The sequence below is a fragment of the Temnothorax longispinosus genome, chromosome 4 (genome assembly GCF_030848805.1).
Source record: "Temnothorax longispinosus isolate EJ_2023e chromosome 4, Tlon_JGU_v1, whole genome shotgun sequence".
Lineage (NCBI taxonomy): Eukaryota > Metazoa > Arthropoda > Insecta > Hymenoptera > Formicidae > Temnothorax > Temnothorax longispinosus.
In genome coordinates, this window is record NC_092361.1 from 9,419,537 (window position 1) to 9,442,199 (window position 22,663).

A 22,663-nucleotide genomic window follows, 5' to 3' on the forward strand; every position below is an offset into this window, starting at 1 on the left:
ATATAAAAATCGAATAAGTTGTTTCTCTCGTTTTAACTGCAGGTTATTGCAAGAAAACTCCAATAACTTTTCTATCACTCGCGACAGTCGCGAAAGCCACGAATTGAAGTGACTGTTCACATATAATATGTGAAATAAACAACTTATCCTACATAAAAAAATAAATTGTTATCGAAAAATAATACACATCGTGGCAATTAAACCCATCCTCGAAAAATTAATAAAATTTTTGAAAGATCTGTAACGAAAAACTAATACAGTTTATAACACTTCCCGAGAAATTCTACCTCTGTTTTATATACAATTCTTTAAGATTCGATCAATTATTTCCCGAAAAATTTAAAAAATTTCTGATAACAATTTCCAAAAAAATCGGTAACGAAAAATTATACACTTTATATCACAAAATTCAATTCTTTGAAATTCGGTCAATTAATTCCCGAAAAATTGGAAAAATTTTGGTACCAGTTTCCAAAAATCGGAACGATTTCGGAAACGAAAAATTATACACTTTATATCACTCCCCGGAAAATTCTATCCCTGTTTCATATATAATTCTTTGAGATTCGGTCAATTATTTCGCGTAAAAATTAAAAGAATTAAAAAAACCGGTTTCCAGAAGATCGGTAACGAAAAACTATACACTCTATAGCACTCCCCGGAAAATTCTACCCCTATTTTATATGGTTCTAATACAAATTCGGTCCAATAGTTTTTAAGTTAAAAACGTTCAAACATACACCACTTGTAAGAATTAAAAAAATTAAAAAAATGGGTTTCCAGAAAATAGATAACGAAAAACTATACACTCTATAGCACTCGCCGGAAAATTCTACCCCTATTTTATATGGTTCTAATATAAATTCGGTCCAATAGTTTTTAAGTTAATAACGTTTTTTTTTTATTTTTCTAATTCTTACGGGTGTGGTGTATGTTTGAACGTTTTTAACTTAAAAACTATTGGACCGAATTTGTATTAAAACCATATAAAATAGGGGTAGAATTTTCCTGTTTGCCTGAGTCACTCTAAGCATCAACATAACATATTTATACAGGATAACAATATCATATATACGCCAAAAGAACTCCCGACGAGTCGGATCGCGTCGATGTTGAGGGAAATATAATTATACAGTTACAAAGTTATCTTAAAAAAAGTTTAGGATATTCCCGCACTTTCTCTATATATTTAAAGGATGGCAATATGGGATATTGTCATTTTTATGAAAGGGATTTATCAGGAAATTTTTAAAAAGACGATTATTGGGGAGTTTATAATTAAATTAATTAAGTAGATGCAAACGCAACATTATTTTGCACTCTGAATAAAATGCCAATCCATCAAAATCGTCTTGTTAAGTGTATACCGTAAATTAAGAGAGTACCTCTGTACCTATAAGTAAACGTCAGAGAAATTTACAATTATACAAAATCTTTTAAAGAAGAAAAAATATACAAGTACATAAAAACATATGTATATGCATTATTAAGTAAAAACTTAGCAGTTTAAAAATAGATATAAAATCAGTTAATTAGCCAAGTACTATTAACAATAAGACAAATGTTTCTGAGATAGAGGTGCACGAGGTGTAAGACGAGAAAAATGAGCCTCAGCCAAATGTAAATTTCTTCCTAAATGTACATGGTATCAGAAAATTTTGTTTTATTCATTAAAATTATTTTGTTAATAACTTTTTAATATAGACCAAATGACGGCTGAAACCTTTTGAAGGTTATTCAAGAGGGTGACCTCTATAATATATGTCAAGGTAAAGGAACTGAGTCATAGGATAGGAGGTGAGTCCATTATATTTCATATCTAGTTTTTTGAGCTGTTAGGTTTTTATTTAATGATGCATACATATTTAGATATTTTTTATAAACTTTTTTAAAGTTTTTTTTTAGTAATCTCATTGCTTTTCGTAAATTTAACAATAATTACAATAATATAAAATTTTGTAAAAGTTGTTTTCTTAGAATTTCACTGCTTTTTGTAGAAATTAAGAAATTATATATATTTAGGTACAAATTTTATTATATAACATTGAGAAACAAAAAAGTCGAAGAACGAGAAAGACGATGGAGACGAGAGACAAGAGAGATGGGAGATTGGTGATGAGAGAGACGAAGGGTAAGAGACATGAGAAACAAGAGAAATGAGTAAAACGAAAAACTAGGAAAATAAGAATGGGAGAAATGATGGAAACGAGAGCCAAGGGAGACGAGAGACGAAAGAGACGAGAGAGACGAGAAAAGAAGGTCTTGAGAAATGAAAAAAACGAGAAACTGGAGAGACCAGAAGAAACAAAAAAGATGAGAAACGAGAGAGACGGGAGACAAAAAGAACGAGAGACGAGAAAGATGAGGGACAATCTATAAATAGTCAATTTGTTAATATTAATTAAAGATGCATGGCATTCGGTGCAGTTACTACTGTATCATTTTTAATATGACTTGGTAGATAGTTTTCTTATATGATGTTGATGCAAATTTTTTGACTGCAATCAGTACGTTTAAGCTTGAGACAGTTAATTCATAGATCTCGAAATCTTGCTGTCAAAAGTACTTGTATCTATGTATGTAGTTGCAAATTTCTCATTGCAATAAAATATGGAATATTTCTCTTACATATACAATGCTAATGCAAGATGTCGATTGCCATCCGTTTAAGCTTGATACAATTAAACGTGAAATCTTGCTCTATTGAAGTACTAATACAAAAGTTATCTTAAAAAAAAAAAGATTTAAAAAACGCGCTTTATATTAACCGTATTCTATTTATATTTTCTACTACAAAAATAGATATTAGGAGGTTTGTGCAAAGTGAATATGATAAATTAGTAATCTGATTTTCTTAACCATATTTCTTTATTATACTTGTTATGTACCTGTTTTTTCTTTACGTATTACATTACTGTGTTTGTTAGATATATGTTATTAAAAGTATTTCGTTACCGTTATTCGTAATCCATTGATAAAAGAAACTTGTAACCATTAGGTATTATTTTCATTTTATAACAGCATTACAAATAACACGTTACTTCTCAATCTTGTATCATATTTCAAGCATACAAGTAAGAAGAAAAAGAATAAAATTATTAAGATTTACACAAAAACACGTATGACGTGCCCGGGTCGTATTAACGTTAATTTATTTCCTACAAATATGTATGTTTGTAGAATATATCACATGAGTATCATAAAAAAGACTAATTTAATTCTCAATAAATATGCAATAAACAATAATTAACTAAAATATCACATTTAACATTTTCGAGTTTTTAACCCAGTAAACGCTATATATTCCTGTAATACAATATTTATAAAATGTTTTTAAGATCCAAAAATAACATCCCAAGAATATCTTAAAACATTCTGGAATATTTACAGAATGTACACGTAATATTCAAATAAGCACGAAATGTCCCATATATTTATTACAACAAATCCAAGAGGTACTCATATATATTTACCTACCTCATATTTATAACAATGTAACATAAAATATTATTACAAGTTGATAACTATATCCGAAAATCTGTACCTGATAACCTGTAATCAATATCTCTTTGTTCCTTAGGTTAGATATATTTCGTGGCAAATGAGCATTCAGCTGAATCATCAAATTGTTAACAGTATACAACATGAAGCGTTTACAAAAACGGCAAATTTACCTTGCTTTCTTGTTTGAAGACGCTTGATACTTTTTCTGTACAGCGATAAGTGTTGTAATGGATATGACCATGTAATGGCTACGTAACGCGATCGGTTGTGATTAAAACTCAGCAGCCAATCACAGACATAGTAATCGCTATGCGCGCAAAAATGATATGCGCGCAGCACATGCTTTCACTAATATCCAATAAGATTGATCCAAGAAGGTTTTATTTCATATTCCATGGAATATTTTGTAGATGTCCCATACAAATACCAAAATGTACACTAAATATTCCTTATTATACATACAAAATGTTTATAGAATATTCTGAATACTTCACGATTATTTGAATGTTCTGTGAATTTATCTACTATTCCGGTATATACGGTATATTTGAAATACGAACGGAATATTTCAGGAATATCTAAGCGTTTACTGGGAAGGCTCTTACTGGCTCGATTGCCAAGTCCGCGTTTTGACAGTACACCCGTTACACCTGGCAAAATTATGAACTGTAAAGCGTGAAAAATGATGTTAAAAAGCTAAATTATTCTTGCAATTTACAGTGTTATTTTTCGTTTGAGTTTTTTTATATTTAAAATAATTGTCGTAGTTTGAAATATATCAAAGATTCCAGTTTTGTTATAATTTAATATGTGAAGTTAATATTTATTTTAATTCGGCAGCTGTCAAACAATTTGTTGTTTTTGTCCTTGATCAGGCACAAATCAATTCGATATATAGGACTTATTTATTGATTACCCAAACAACAGGGAGTTTTCGATATATATTTTAAAAGTTTATTCTATTAATTACAAGTGTTATTTTATTAAAAAAACATTTTTATTTTAATGTAAGAATTTTTATGATATATTTCCTCGCTTTGACGTCATCGATCCAAGATGGCTGCAGTTAGTAAACAGAAGCCTTAATTTCTTCCTCTCTCATTTTTTCTATCTTATTTTATTATATATTTCTCTTATAGATCTTTACACATTCTTTCTCTTTCATCAATTATTTTTCTCATAACTTCTTTTATTTGCTCTTTACGTACGTTTCTCTCTTCGTCCGCCTTTTTTGTTTCCACATATTTTTAAAATTCTTTCAAATAATTAATGTCAAGATTAAAGTTTTCGGAACCAATTTCCAAAAAAATCGGTAACAAAAAATTATACATTTTATAGCACTCCCCGGAAAATATTCTACCCCTACTTCATATACAATACTTTAAAATTTGGTCCATTAACGAATGAGTAGTTCGCGGTCAGACAGACAGACAGACAGACAGACAGACAGACAGACAGACGCCTAGACGTCAGGTACTTATAATAATAGACAGACAGACAGACGTCCGGTACTTATATATGTATATAGATGATTCGGATTTTGATACAGGTCCGGGGTTGATCAGCAATCCCCTGTGGCCTGTATAGGGATGAAAAGGGATAAAAACAGTTTTCCAAGGAAAAAACGGAAAGGAGTGATGGACGGTGGTTGGTGTCTGAGAACTGATTGTAGGCTTCGCAATAGTAGTTCCATAGGGGTTGGTGCCAATCCCCCACCCTTCATTTCTTAAAAAAAAAGTTTAAAAATTTTGAATTTTGAATAAGGCTTAATTTATACTTAGTTTGTCATAAATCGGATTTTAGTTTACGTCTAGGGTGGTTACTTCACCCCAGTATGCAATATTCAACGCTTGAGCTTGTTACAAGCTAGGGAGCGGTCGGAGAGGATTGGCACCTGAGAACGAACGGTAGCCCTCATAAAGCCAAACCCAATGCCGTTGGGCTCATCCCTCTAGCCCTCTTCGTTTGGAAGTTATTAATTTTTAATAATAAAAATATTTAACAAAAATTTGTGAAATTCACCTAAATTGACGCGTCAACTATACCTCCATGTAAATCCGAATTAAAGCAACAACTTTTGAGAGCGTCATACATCGCAACCATTTGGAGAAATGCTTATTTGCAGCATATGACAAATTTGTCTCCGATTGAAAATGGCTGGAAAGAAGTTGACGAAAAGTACGAGTTTACTTGGTTCGAAGAAGTGCAACTGCCCCCGTTCGTGAGCGATATATTACGTGAATCGAATGAGGAAGAAAATAAAGGTACATTTCATAAATTAATTTTATTTTAAATGAATGCAAAATTAATTTTTAATAAATAAACTAATAATAAAGTTATAATAATGATGCAACAAATAATTTGAAATTAATAAAGATACTTATCATTATAATAACTTATTATTCATTTATAATATTATAATATTTTAGTTTATAAAAATATAAAGAATTTTGGTTTAAATACTGTTAATAAGTCTTTAATCATGACTTTAGAAATATGATTTTAAGATAATAATTATTTTTTTGCAAATAAAACGAGTTAATTTGTTTAGTTCGTAAAAGTTTTGTTTTTATTGCAGCTTATTAAAATCGTGTAATTTTAATAATAAATTCAACTTTGAATTATTGTCAGATCATGAACGTACTCAATCAAAGGAAATCGAAGAAGAATCCGATGACGATACCGACAATACCGAGCTCACCGATGATGAAAATGAAATTTCATCAGAAATTGAAAGTTTGATTACAGATTATCCAGATGAATAAATTAATAATTTTAATAAATAAAGTTAATTGATTTTTTATAAGCGTATACTTATACTTGCATAATGTTGACTACTTTAAAATATAATTTTATTTTTAAATTACTTTATTTCTGATTATTACATAATTAATTACACATCATTTCACTACTAATAAGCACGAAATCGTTTACGTTTTTTCTTTTGGACAAGTAAAATCTTTTTCAATGAGTAATGCGTTAATAATATTTAGAGATACGGCGGACAACAAGATGACTTTAAAGGGGGTGCCAGACCAATTTTCCAGCCAGTACAAGTAGCCAAACTTACTTTTTTATAATTTTATATATTTAAACTACCATCTTGACAAGTTACAGCTCTAATCAAATAATTCTACAAATCGACTTTTTACAACGACTTTGGGAGGATGCCAGACTCATTTTCCAGTGTCAGTTGCATGCCAGACTCTTCTAAAACATTTCTTTATACAAAAAACAATAAATATATAAAAGCTCAGCACTCAGCAATCAAATTCTTCCAACATAAGTGTTTTTACGACAAGATCAAAAACGCCGCAACGCCCATTCCAGCGAGACAGCGCAGCCAGACTCTGCATTTCATCAACAACACTATTAAAACAAAAAAAATTACTTTGTTCCAAAACTAATCAATTCGCTGACACTTTTGTGTTGTTACCTCCCAGGCTATATTTAATTGATATAACAACTTTTATATTCTTTAAAGCTCCTGTTCATTCATTCAGTATTTAAATTGAATCACATTATGCATATTTGCATTAATATAGATAAAACTCGATCGTATTTTTTAAAAGTATTTTTTTAATTAATCACGTAGTTAACAATGTGATAAAACCCGTTGTTTAAACGACTATCTTGATGCAGAAAATGTATAAAATGTATAACTGTTTATAGGATTAATATACAAATAATAGTAACCCATTCAATTCAGAACTTACGAAGCAATTATGCCATTACGTAAGTGATTCTGCGTTTCGTATCATATGATGAGCCACCGCACAATTGACTGTACATTTTTAACTCATCAATTTCAGAATTATAAATGTTAATTGCAACAGAATTGACTTAGCAACTTATTGCAAAAAATATCATAACAGACAAATCTAAACATCAAGTGTGAATAATATAAATAATCGAAGATATTTTATACTTAAAAATTTATAGAAAACTAAATAATTCCAGCATTTTTTAAATACGTTTTTGATAATGAAGAAAGTGTATATTAATTCGAGGGTGTATATTTATTCATGTTATATAATATATTAATTTAAACAACGAAAAAATTAATAAATAAATTAGTAAAAAATATATAAACAACGATATAAAGATTATATGTGATTAAGACATGTTCGTAAATAGTTATATTTGTGTAACAAGTGCGGGAAGTTGAGAATTGGACACGAGTGCGGAGTGGACTCGCCTTCGGCTCGTGCGTTCACCCGCACGAGTGTTCAATTCTCAACCCGCACGTGTTACACACACCATTTTATATCACAAGTGCGTCTAAAGTTTAAAGGACTTGCGGGGGGCGAGGGGGGGCGAAGCCCCCCCCGAGTTGAGAGAAATGGGCACATACAGGGGGGGTTCGGGGAGGTGAAGCCTCCCCAAGTCGAAAGTTAGGCGCAGGCGGGGAGGGGGGCGCGGGGGGGAGGGGCTCCGCCTATGATAAAAGCAACGTTTATTACAGGAACAAACATGATGTAATAAGAAAGGTGAAACAACATTACGTATGCGCAGTAGTCCAATGTCTTGACCAATAAGAATTGGGTCAAAATGCTCGTAGGCTCGAAGCGTCTCCGTTTCGCAGTTGCCTTTGCAGGTTAGGTTTTCGCCGGTTCGTAGCTCGAGGGAACGGTGCCGGCACGTGCCGGGTTTCCCGATCATCCGCGTTTCGTTCCCGGAAGACGCGATCCCGACGACGGACGGCTTATCGATCGTCCTGGCGTGCGAATCCGCGCGACACACGTGCTCACACATACACACCCGCTACGCGACTCCTCGACAATTTCGGGTACACGAGAAATTTTACATTGAGTCGGTATCGGTTTCTGGCGTTTCTGGTATGATGTTTTTGTCACTCATTTTGTATGTTCACAATGACTTTACTATGTACGTTTGACGTTTCAGTTATTTGGGAAGGTTATGTCTGAGTATCGCTGTGGTAATTCGCGAGTATTTCCGCGCGCCGCAAGATGTCGTTATGATCATGTGAGAAATAAGAGGACTCTAGTGGAAAAGACATACAGAATAATTGGGGAATAAGAAAAGTGTTGGCAATAGTCGTGCGGGAATGAATCCCGCACTCATTCCCGCACCGCTTCGAGTGGGAGAAATCTCGAGTGTGGAATTGGCTATTTGTCACACAGATGACGCGCGCGGAATGGGCCACTTTCCACGCACGTGTGATATAATAGTTATTTGTGTAACAAGTGAGGTAAGATGAAAATTCCCGGGTGCGGAGTTTACTCGCCTTCGGCTCGTGCGTAAACTCCGCACCCGGGAATTTTCATCTTTACACACGGCTTACACTCCCTATTTTATGTTGCAAGTGCCTGGAAAGTGGTCTATCACGCACGCGTAGCGTGCGTAATAAGGCACTTTCCATGCACATGTTGCATAAAAGTATAATAGCCACATGTGCAAAAATTTTTTACATTTTTTAATAAAGGAAATTTTTCCTTTACGTATTATCGAGCTATATCTTTTAAGAAAAAACTTGCCGTTGCGATTAAAATTCTACTTCAATTTCTTGTAAAATAATTTTCTTGTATAATAATTTATACAGGAATGTATAATAATAATCGAATCTCTCAATCTGCATTCACGATCTTTGAAGAGTAGAAACAAACCCCAACAAAGAGTTTGTGCCAACACTTTTATTCACGCGAACTAATAGACAAGAAGAAAAAAATAGATTATTTTAGATCTGCTTAACTAGCTTCGCCACATAATAAAAATTAAATGTTAAAATTAACTACGTTAAGAAGAAAAGTTTCTTATAAGAAAACTGAGTAGATAATTAAAAAAAAGTTTCTTATGAGTTGCAATATAAAAATTAAATTTATTTAATTATATGTTAGCGTATAATTTGCGCATAAATTCGTCATGCTCATTTTTTGCAAAATAATTAGTTAGTAGTTATTAATATATGAAAAAAGCTCATTGGCTGTCTATTCAGTTTGCTCCTTCGCAAAAACAAAAATTTCTTTTGTATAAACTAAAAAACGAAAAACTCTTTTAACAGATTTTAAGAGTTTATGAATGATATAACCATATAATCTTATCATTACATTTTTATTACATAAGAAAAGTGGTTAGATGACGTGATTATCTTTGTAATTTTTAAAAATAGTAAAAAAATTATTTTCACTACTTGTTTCATTTGACGGTTATCTGTAAATTTGTGATAATAGTGAAAATGTATTTTACACTCAGATAAAACATAATAATTCCGACTATACTATGACAAATTAGATATTTAAGTACTTGCAATTAATTTTACAAAACCATACGAGACTGAAGATAGTACCGAGAACTATAAAAATATAACTACGGCAACAATATAACTCAATATTTGTAGCTGCGCCAACAGAATGGAAATTGTTACTTAATTATATTAATATATACATAATTTAATATTAACATTATTTCATTAGTTGTACGTAACTAGTAACATATATTTCCTGCCGGATCAATTTTCGGTAGTTTTCTGTTCAGGCCACGTTAAATCGCACGTAGCCCACGTTATCGAAACTAATAGTTTTGCTTATAACATGTATTATAATGGTAAGACTATGAAATTATTATTGATAAAAAAATGTAATGATATTCCTATGATATTATAACTGCACTCTCTATATATAATATCTTAGCATCAATATATGATTTTATAAAATACTTTATTGTAATGTTACATTTAGTAGCAAAAATAAAAAACGCCCTGAACGGAAAATTCAGCGTGGAGCAAATACATCATACGTGACAGGGAATGTGTTAATAGTAATAAAATTAATAAAATAACAAAATAACTATAATATATAGATATAATAATAATAATAAGTTAAATTATATTTTTGGTTTTGACTTTAAACAAACAATTTTCCGAAATGAATTATTGTGCCAAAATGATACATACTTATTATATTAATGGTACATCTTTTTAAAACTATTATTATGTATTATTATTTTTTTATTATATTTGCCATATTTACTAAACTAAAATTACTTCCTGATAAACAAAATGTTAGCAGTCTGCTATAGTAGTTTGCCAGCAAATTCGAGCAGATTGGCAGTTACGGTAGATTGGCATCAACTGCATCCGCAATTAAGCTCGTATTCCGTCAGTGGAACCTGCCGACATAATTTGACAGTAGATTGCCAGCAGAAATTGAGTAGAATCTTCTATATCGTAATCATTTAAATGAAATGCGTTTAAATAGAACCATTTCAATTACAAAATAGCAAATTCTGTCCGATTTCTATATTCAATCTGCCAATATATTCTGTTAACAGATTCTTATTATATTTAATTTGTCGAAAAAATTTATAGCAGACACTCTGAGAGAAAAATGTATGATATTTAAAACTATAATAACATGGTATAATAATTATAGTTAGGAATATTATTTTTATAGTTAGTGTTACCATAATGTTGGTGATAATTACGACAGCATTACAACAGCATAACTCTGACCCATGTAAAATTTTTACCAAAAATTATAATTATTTGAAGTATTTGTGGTTTACCATAACCATTCATATAATTGCACCAATTTAAGTCATAGTGATGATGACTATAAATGTGTTCACACTCTGCTATATTTTACATGTTTAAATAAACTATAAAAATATGTTTGAGAACAAAACTAACTACAAAAAACAAAGCTTCCTCTATGAGGAAGCAATATAGTAAGATTATATTTATTCCAATCATTTTTTTCTCTCAGTGCACTTTGCAAAATATTTTGTCGACAGATTTAGCTACTTGGGTATGTTTCTTTAGTTTCTTAATTACCAATTAATTATATAAGTGATTAATTTTAATAATTACGCAGAGACCACCCTTCGATGACCTTGACTTTGATATATGTTGTCAAGGCCACCTTTCTGAGTGACCTTCAGAAGGTTTTAACCGTCAGTCATTGTTTGTTAAAAACTTATTAACAAAAAAATGTAATAAATAAAATGTTATTTTCTGACATTTTCTGATATACAGACTATATGCTTTGATATTAAATTCTTATTCACTAAGCATAAAGACAACTTACAACAACAATAATATGTCCGCCTTGCAAAAATATTATAGAATTGAATGGTGGATCATTAGTTATTCGTTGCACACAGCATTACTACAAACAATTGCAAAAATGTAAACGCAAAAGAATAATTTTAAAATAAGGGCTTTTCATTAGAAAAATGTTTTGAGATAAAAATTTAAAGAATCACAATTAAAGCAGGCAATAGTTTGTGCTTTTGGTTAAAACAGAGTACTCTGTATTTATGCTTTTTACTATTCTTTGCTTTAAAAAAGATTATAATTTTAAAAAATTGAATAAAGTTGTAAATAACAATAACAAGAGGCTACTTTATGTACAAATTTGTTTTATTAATAACATTTTAACAAACAATTGAGCGACGGCTAAAACCTTCTGAAGGTCACTCTAAAGGATGACCTTAACAACATATGTCAAGGTCATCGAAGGGTGGTCCGTATCTCATAATTACCTTAATTTTTCTTACTGTATAAACTTTATATGTAATTAAGATGCTATCTGCTCTTAATTTGATCCTGACATATGTTGTCAGCGAGACACAGACCGTGTATCTATACACGAACCGAGAGATCCATAAATTATAGAATCTCAATAATGAGTGATCAAGTTCTGAATAGGCTCAATCGATGGCTTGGGTTTGAATTATATGATAAAAGTGCGTTTATTTTTTGTCTACATGTCCTATAAGCGGAAATATTGCAAAGCAAAGTCCGAAATGTGTACGTTAAGATACGTCCTTATTTATCATTGTCATCAAAGAAAATTGTTCTTTTAATTCTTTCGACACAATGTAGCGCTTGTTGGCGCTACATGAAAAAAATTGTTGAGAATAAATTTTTAGCATCTCCATGGTAACATCTCTACCGTATCTATCTATATGCACTGTGAGGTAATATTTTCGATGAATCGCGCGCGCATTATTATCGATCCAACAAGTAAATCAGGCCAATAAGTCAGATCGGGATGATAAAGGAATGAAGGAATAAAGATTATTTTTGTACTAATGACTTAGATTATTATGTGGCGTTTTATAGAAAAAAAGTTGAGCCAAAGTGAGGAAATAAGAGCGAGAGCGAAGGAACGTGAGCGATAGAAAGAGAAGGATATTGGAAAAAAAAAAGAGTAAAATTTTCTGTTTATGTAATGGTTTCTTTGCTTACAATAATAAATGAATTGTTTTTATTTGGCACAACTTTTAATTTAATAATAGTTTTGAGATATGTACTTGTGTGTGTGTGTGTGTGTGTGTGCGTGCGCGCGCGCGCGCGCGTGTGTGTGTGTGTGATATGCGCGCTTTTTTTTAAAAGGATAATAACTTAATTAATGAATATTGTCAAGAATTTACAGGAATAAAATTCATAGTAATAAAGGCTAGGCTAGAATAATATATTTATTAGAAAGAGAGGGGAGTAGGGGAAGAGGTGGAGCCTATACATACAGTCTGCAATAAAATGATAGAGCGATCCTCATTTTCATATAGGTGTTTTTCGACTTAAAGAGATTTAAATTTTTTTTTCTAAATTTTCACTCACAATCAGAATGGGAGGAAGTATCGATATGCAATGTAATTAATTTGCTTATAATAATATTTTTATTTCTTTAAATCAATATCTCACTTTTTGAGACACAAAAAAGTAATAAAGCCACTGAAAAGCACAGGTTATTTAATGGAAGAGGCACGATTTAATAAATAATCGAGTAAATAGGAAGTGTACACCAATATCGATACACGGTCAGACTGAATCTTTTGTACCTAATATTATTCACGTAATGTACATTTTTCTTGCTTAGCAAGCTACGTGCCGTCACTATCGATCTTAAAATGTAGTCTTAAGTTGAAATTAGAAGAGTATAGTTATATAATTAAATTGATAATAAAAATTATTTATATTGGCACATTTCCTATTTAATTGATTGTTTATTATAATTGGTCATGACATTTAGAACGATATAACTGTATACTTTGTACAATATTTCATATATTTTGTAAAATTATATGCTATATTTTATCGCTTTTGGCTGATAATTTTATAATATTTCTTTGTACAATGAATTATATGTGATTTTGGGCAACATTTACCAGTTTTATTGAATTTTGACACCTTGGACACACATTATTTAAATCATTATAAACTTTTTTTATATAAAAAAATTTCCTAAATAATTAAAATTGTGAGCTATATATTAATAAATTTATATAAATGCATATCAAAAATTCGCAAAATTATTAAATTAATTGACTAACAATAAGTTACTTAGAATGTTCGGTATTCAGTATTCAGAATATTAGTTTATAATGTAAAAATTCGGGCATTATAAGATCTACGAAAAAAATTCGGATATCACGTGAAAAATAGAGTTCAAGGAAACTAAAAAAAAGAATATATTACTGATAATCTAATACATATAATTTAAACTTATACTTTAAGTGAATCTAGTGTTCAATAACATGGTAACGTTAATATTAATCTTTATGTTCATTGATCGTTTAATGATGAAAACGTGATCTATTTAGTGTGAATGATGTGGATGAAATTATTCCTGTACCTAAACTTTGAAAAATTATTTCCAAAATTAGTTTTAAAATGTGGCAAAAATGAGGTAAAAATAATTTCATTAAAGCAATGCGTGCGACTTAAGTATTCGGCGTAATAACTAACTGATCATAGAGAAGCTGATTATCGAAGTTAAATACATAAACGCAAATACAACGCGTGACGATGATGAGTAGGTACGCACATACATGTACTCCACGGGAAAAGCATTAATTTCATATGATACAGATAACGCGGAGAGATAGGCGCTTTACACAGGATACAGACTAACGAGATAAACGCGATGTTACTGTACTTAAACCTTAGTACTCCTATATGTATAGGATGTGCAAAATCCGATTTGTTTCCAGTTTTGTTATCTCATCTTCATTTCTCGCTCTGCAAGGAAATTAATTGAAACGATAGGCGAATAAATTGAAAAAGTTCAAACAGGAGAAAATGTTCGCGAAAGTTTTAAAGAGAATAAATTTGTTCGTTTAATTATACGGATTACAGGAGGAGTAAAAAAGTGTAATGGACCAAAAGTTCTGTACACAAATTAAATAATGAATGATTCATAAGGATAAATAGCTTTGCTGACAAAAATTCTCATTAACAACGTATTCCGAGATCTTGCCAAGTTTAAAACAATGTTAATAAACTTCGAAACATTGCTGATAAGTTTATTATACAACGAAGTGCGTTACATTTGCAACAAATTTACGACAATTATTTGCGCGAATTTTCAGCAACATTATGTTTATTCGTAAAATATATCGCAAACTAACCGAGTATTATTTAAGTGTTATTTAAATAAGCATTATTTTAAATTCTACTTCTCTCTCAGAATAAGCAAATATAACACATAAACATAAAAAATTATCTCGCTGTCTATTATGAAATTCTTTGATGCTGACGAAATTGTTTGCTAACATGTTCGCGATATTAGCACTCTATATATATAAACTTTTCCTTTTTTTTGGTCTAGATTCCTTCCCTAAACCCTCTTTGTTCTTACTTTTTTCTTTGCAAACAATTTTTTCTCCACTTAAAGTTATATTTTCCTCTCTTAAATTTATGTATATATAGAGATATATATTTATTTTTTCCGCGCATCGAGCGGATGTACCCTTCGCTGACCCGCCATTTTTTACTCGCTTTCATTTTTTCAATTATTTTTTCTAATTCTAAGACAACCCTTTTATTTATTCTCATTTTGATAAAAATTTATACATTGTTTTTGATTTTAAAGAAATTTCAATTTTTCCACATCATGCCTGTGTTTTCTAATTTCCGCAAATTTTGAGATATTGGGCCATTTTTTTTGTTTCTCGTTGGAGGAGGAAAATGCCTAATGCATACCCTAGGGCCGGTCCCTAGGGTTATGCCAGGCTTGCACCGGCATTAACGTCCATTACTAAAAAATTAAACTCATTGTCGCCATCCCCAAAAAATTAGAAAAATTTTGGCACCGTTATGAAGAAAATCGGTTCATTAATTGAATGAATAGTTTGCAGTCAGAAAAATTTTAGCACCTGCAGTTTCCACAAAATCGGTACATTAATGAAAAATTAAACCCATATGAAAAATTCTACACATCATCGCCATCTCCAAAAAATTAGAAAAATTTTGGCACCGGTTTCAAGAAAATCGGTCCGTTAATGAATGAGTAGCTCGCTGTCGGACAGTGTCCGAAAAATTAGAAAAATTTGAAACCGGTTTTCAAAAATCGGTAACAAAAAATAATACACATCATTGCCATCCCTGGAAAATTCTATCCCTGTTTCATATATAATTCTTTAAAATTCGGCCCATTAACGAATGAGTAGTTCGCGGTCAGACAGACAGACAGATGTCAAGTCCATTAATAAAAAATTAAACCAATCCCCGTTTAATTAGAAAAATTTTGCCACCAGTTTCAAGAAAATCGGTACATTAATAAAAAATTAAACTCGCGGTTTCAAGAAAATCCGTTAATGAATAAGTAGTTCGCTATATATATACTTAATAGATACTTATTATTTCCCAAAAAATTACGTATATTTCCCAAAAAATTGGACTTTCGGTACCGGTTTCCAAAAAATCGGAAACGAAAAATTATACACATCATGGCAATCCCCCGAAAATTCTACCCCTACTTTAGATATAATTCTTTAAGATTCGGTCCGTCCCCGAAAAATTTTTGCATCGGTCTCAAGAAAATCGGTCCGTTAATGAATGAGTAGCTCGCTGTCAGACATTAGATACTTAGGTATTATTTCCCGAAAACTTACGTATTATTTCCCGATAAATTAGTTTCAAACCGGTTTCAAAATTTTTCAAATTTTTCGGGGATGGCGATAATGTATATAATTTTTCATAACCGATTTTTTGGAAACCGGTTCAAAAATTAGTAACGCAAAATTATCCATAAAAATTATCCATAAAAAAATTTAGCTTGATATTTCAAAATTTGCGGAAATTAGAGCAATAACGTACTGTTTTTTGTACCGGAAGCGGAAACCCCTTTATTATTAACAGTTTTTCTAATTTTATTACATTTTTTAGTTTTTTCTACTTCTATTTTATATATAAATCTTTAAGATTCGGTCAATTAATTTCCAAAAAATTGGAAAAAATTTGGTACCGGCTTCCAAAAAATCGGTAACGAAAAATTCTACACTTTATGGCAATCCCCGCAAAATTCTACTCCTATTTCATATACAATTTTTTAAAATTCGGTCCATTAACGAATGAGTAGTTCGCGGTCAGACATACAGACGTCAGCTACTTATATATATAGATGGTAAAATTATAAAATACAGAAAATATATATAAAGGGTAATATATTTTTTTTTGTTTATTACGTATTGTTTTTATTTATTTCTAATCTTACCATGATTAAGAATTAAATTGAAAACAATGCTATAGCAAAATATGCAAGACATGATAATTTTATAACATAAACATCTATCACTTTCATTTTTCTACAATATCTTAAATCTTAGAGTATTAGGAATATATTTCTCCTGACTTATTAAGCTGCACTGTTTTAGATTAGAAATTAAAATATTAAAACTCATATTCTTGTTAATAACACATAAATTTATTCAAACTCTAATATATATCGAAAATGCTCTTTGATAGTAAGTAAGAAGCGTAAACAGTGCAATATAATGATAGCTACATGGGATAACTCCAGTATATACGCCGTAGGGGTAAGGGAAACTTATCGAGTACTATTTACTATATTTAAGGCAAATAAATTATACCAATAAAAACTTTATACTGTCTACTACTATTAAAAAAAATATAAATATGAAATATTTATTCTTTGTATTTAATAAAAAAAGACTTCTAGAAACCTTTGCATTTTTGCCACATATCCCATAGGGTTGGGATATATGACATTCATGGGTGAAATATATTCCTTATAAAAAATTACAAATAATGTTTATAAATAAGGCAATAAAATGTCATAATTAGTTATAAAATGTATGTAAAAAGTTTATTAAGGTGTAAGAATGATAATCAAATAATAAAACTGAAAGATTTTAATAAGAAAATATAGAAGAACGATAGATGCATTAAAATTTATTGTTATACGATCTAAAAAAAGAAGGAAAAAGAACACACAGGAAATTTTGATTTTTATGGAGTATCTGGACTATGGCATAAATCCCACACGCTAAAAATGCCGTATATCCTAAACAGGTGGGATATACAAGATATCAAGCTAAACAAAGAATACAAGAGCTATGCACTTGTATTTTGCTGTATTCCATCCTTTACTATCCCTCTACACTTATGTATTATGAAATAACCATTAAACCTTTTGCATTCCCTACAGTAATCATTTTACGTAGGTCGTAATATATGATCGCGCTACTTATTACGGTGAGAAATCGATTCAACTCACGACGGTTTCGTTAATACTAACAGTAAAGAACTAAAATTACAACACAATACTAATATGGCATAAAGGCACATAACAGTGTGATTGCGAGCAAGTATCTTTATTCCTTCTATTTTTTCTGATTTCTGCGGCGTAAATCCGCGCGCGGCGTAAATTACCTACTTCTTGACATGCTTCATCTCTACATAAAGATGTCATGGGTAAAGCTTTAGATTAACTGACCACCTCCAATGATCTTAATCTTAAGTTGGAAACCCATGTGAGGTAATTCATACATTAACAGATCTCGTCTCGCACTGCAAGCACCGGATGGTATGGGGTGGACCTCGGTTTTTGCATGAAAAGTTGGAAACGTACAATTATTAACCTTGCTTTACACTGCAAGCACTGAGCGGTATGGAGTGGGCCTCGCTTTTTACGTGCAAATTACAAACCCATGTGGAATCGTACAATTACATACCTGATTTCGCATCGGAATCAAGGTCTTGATATGGGTAGATCTCGCTTTTTGCGCAGAAATTTCAAGCCTATGTAAAAATTGCGTTTTATTTATGAAATTTCTTTTGTTAATAACTTTTCAATAAACAACGACCGATGGTTAAAATCTCTTGTATGTTATTCAAGGTGATAACCGTGACAACATATGTATGTTAAGGAGGTTCGATGGCTTCATCGGAGGGAGTAGTGGGACGCGGGGGTTCTGGAAACAGCGCACTAGCGTTTGAAGTAGTGGGAATGAAGGGGATTGCTCTGATTGGTCGCCGCGTGTATAATGCGTGCTGCTGTTCACGTCGTTCACGACCATGACAGTCTATGCAGACGAAAAATCAAACAATTTATGCTTTAATAATTAATTTTTCTACGAAATGTGCGGTAACCTTCCCCTTTCTTTCGCTCATTTATTTGTAAATTATTAAGTTACATGTGCAAATTTCTTTTAAATCTACTCCTAAAATTGTACTTTTTAGGTTTTTGGAGTAGATTTTTTTCAAAACGGGACGGTGAAAAATTCCCAAAAAATTCACATAATTCTATTTTGCATTGCAGAACAACATATTAAAATTTCATGAAATTCTCTGCATTTTGTTGTAGCCATCGAACCACCTTAAGGTCAAGGTCATTGGAGATGGGTCTTTACCAAGATATGTAATTCAAACTGCAATGTGCAATTTGGGGACGTAATTGGAAGAGATAAAAAAGTGCAAGTACACATTTGAAGTAAACGTATAGTCTTTACGACGCATTTCACGTATGAAAATATTCTCATTGCTGGAATGTGCGCTGTCCGTAAAAGTTACCGCTCGGAGAAAAAAAATATAAATAAAACTGGGGAAACTGCATTGTTAAGAAATATGACGCCGTCATGCCAGATGGAGAGTAAGCTTAATATGTTTTATATGACAGTTGTTAATTTTAGTGTATTTTTCTCCATTGCTTTGCATTTTTGTTTTTTGAAAAATTGTTTGTAAAATATCAAGCATGTCCTTAGCATTTTTTCACAAAATTACTAAATTAGAATAATGTAAATAAATAAAAAGTCAGAAACTGTTCAATTCACTTTAATTCACTTTAATTACACTTTAATTACAAAAATTGTTTAATAAATATAAATGAATTTATGGAAATAGTACACATAATCATTCATCATCTGAGTCCATTCTCGTGTTTCATTTTTTCGTAATATTTCTTATAAGATACAAAACTTTATTTCTTTCATAACTGAGAAAATATGTTTGAAAAGTAGAAGCAATTAAAGAACCTAGGTACATTTTTAATCAATTGCTCTTGGCGATTCTATTCACAAAACAGGCATGGAAAAGAATTAAGTATTCATTCATTATTGTTGACGTGTCACTGACATGTGTGAGTAATTACGGAATTGCGAATGGCTTATTTATTTAAAAAGAAAATACAAAAATTTTGAAAAATTATTCTCGAGAGATTGAGCTACGATATGATACTACTAAAATCTAATTGCGTGTTTTCTCCTCAAATGCAAGACGTTGCATTGCTGTGACGTAGTAAAACACTTATACGTATGGGCATTTTTTAAAAACAAGATGAACAACAAGGGCATTTAAAAGCGCAGCGTTAACTCCATTTAGCCAAAAACGTGACTTTTCAAAATAAACGACGTGTATGGCTGAAGCTGGATTTGATAATACAAAGCATTATTGACTGGCTGCTAGTCGAAGCCAGACGTTACTGTGCTCGCTTTGTACGCATGCCCTTAAGCGGGACGAGTGCGTGAATATATGCAACATAAAAATATGGTAAATGGTCGCGTTAGTGTTTCCCGCTGGCGCGCTCTCACCCTCGACTAAGGGCAGGTTACCCAAGTTATTATAAAAACTTTTTATCATGAAGTGTTGCGCTCGTTTACCATGATCGGGATATACATACACGCAGGATTTTTATACTTTTTTAAAGTTACTCGTTACGATTTAAAAAAAATAACTTGTTTTTGTTATCGTTACTATAATTTTGAAAAGTAACTCGTTTTCATTACCATTACTCAAAAAGTATCTAATCGTTATTATTTGCATTATACTTTAGTTAATTTAAATAAAAAACTAAATTTTTAACACGTTTAACCGTATGTCTATTTGTTAAATATGAATTAAAGATAAAAAGTTATGATTTTAATGATTTTTGTTAAATAAACAAACTCGTGGAATTTTACTAAAATTATTTATTAACTTTTAAATACTGATCGTAGATCAGCTTTATTGACTTTTAATAATAGATGCTCCATCGTATTGTCGTGAAGACATCTTCTTTGTTGTGTTAATACGGAACTTCCAACGCTAAATAAGCGCTCTACCGAATCACTACTTGGAAGTAGTGTGTTATATTTAATGAAGGGTTTTTTTAATATATTTGGATAGTCATTTAACATTTCGACATTACAAAGTTCATATTTTAAAAATTGTTGAAATTCCTCCATCAGTTCGGATTAAAACGGCTTTGTTTCTCGGTGAAAAGCAAAAAATCATTATTGTTATCGGGTACTTTATCGCTCATTAAGGGATTTTCTTTTGATCTGATATTTAATAGATCTTGTAGGGTTGGCATCAATAAAATCCCTGAAAAAATCCCCCGAACAAAAAAATCCCACCAAAAAGATCCCCAAATCAACAACATCCCATGCATATATATCCCAGTTGCAAAAGATTCCAAGAAAAAATTAGTGAAACAAATAATACTGTGCCCATGTGACAACCCGTCTCGCGTGAAAAGTGTATGCGTGGAGGCAGTAGGTTCCGCCTAATGTAACAACAAAAGAAATTTACTCTATAAATCGCCAATGATCTGCAGCAGAAAATAGATATGATCAATATTTTTTTAATCAATAAAATAGGTACATTATTCTAAATAATCCTTCAAATACATTATTCTAAATAATCCCTCAAATACATTTTTCCAAATAATCCTTCAAAAGTTACAAATAATTAGGTACATTGCACCGAACAAATAACGATCCTTAATCCTAATAGGCTAAGTTATGGGCAACACCACGTAGATACTCAACAACGTCACCTTTACCATAAGTGCTCACGACATTAGCGCCTATTACGATCTCGATATTTTCTATTTTTCAATTGCCCAACGTCATCTCGAAGTATCTGTTCAAGCTTCAAATCGGTCAGAGCCTACTCATCACGCAATAAATCGATAAATTTCCATGGAGTAACATGAGCTGCTTGAGCACGAATGAGCTGCTGATGAACAGGGCGTTTTTGACAAGGGAACAAATTTTTCGAGATCTTTAGAGTGGGATTTTTTTGTTGGGATCATTTTCACCGGGGGATATTCAACGTTCACCATCTTCCATCTTGTAGATCCGGACTAAAGTAACTATTAAAGTAATACTGTTTGATTCGTTATTGTTACCCAAAAAATGTAACTGTTACCGTTACAGTTACTACCGAAAAAAATATATACGCGATACTTCAAAGAGAGTTGTTCCACGAGATTTTATACTGTCCTTGCTTATCGGAGATAGTTAAGTGTAAATAATTTCGTTCATTTTTTTGAGTAAAATTTTTGTTATAAATCACTTAATAAATAATAATTATACCGATTAATTTCTACTCAAAAAGGTATAGACGAAACCATTTATTAGACGAATATTTGTCAGTAAAAAGGCAGAGGTCATTTATTTCTCTTACCTCCACTTTTAACATTTATATCTTTTTTTCACATATTTCATCGCCGACTAGGTTTTCGGAAAGAGCAGCTCTTTTTACTCTTAAATACCAATTACGGTCTAAAAATTTTAATTAAAACCCGAGGATTTAAAACAGAGCGCGTAGGAACATAGGACGTTTCGTGTGATATATACAATATATACACATATATATATATATATAAGTGTCTACAACGGCGGACAAGACGGGGTATTTGTCCTCCTCTCTGAAATCAGCAAAAAATTAAGCATTTGCTCTTTCTTTGAATAAAGGAAGAACAAAGTTATGCTAACCTTGTCGATCTCTACCCCATACAGCACAAAATATTTTTTAGGAAAATTGAAATAATTTATAAAAATATTTTTAGAATGTTTCTATGTCTGAGATTGCAAATATTTTTAAAAGATTGCAAATAAATATATTCAAAAATATTTGTAAAATTTTTTAGAAATATTGTTTTGAAAAATAAAATATGTTTGACCCAATCAG

At 31.2% G+C, this 22,663-nt stretch overlaps 2 protein-coding genes across 6 annotated transcripts in view; one reads left to right on the forward strand and one right to left on the reverse strand.

The window, feature by feature from the left end:
• LOC139810883 (uncharacterized) overlaps positions 1-6,353 on the forward strand; it is a 61,412-nt gene extending 55,059 nt beyond the window's left edge. Inside the window, exons 2-3 of the mRNA XM_071774771.1 lie at positions 5,630-5,768; positions 6,136-6,353. Coding sequence (XP_071630872.1) covers positions 5,630-5,768; positions 6,136-6,269 — 273 coding nt within the window. The 3' untranslated portion in view covers positions 6,270-6,353. The remainder of the gene's footprint in view (positions 1-5,629; positions 5,769-6,135) is intronic.
• Positions 1-22,663, reverse strand: part of 5-ht7 (5-hydroxytryptamine receptor 7) — a 561,506-nt gene that overhangs the window by 362,351 nt on the left and 176,492 nt on the right. The gene's annotated exons all lie outside the window — the stretch shown is intronic.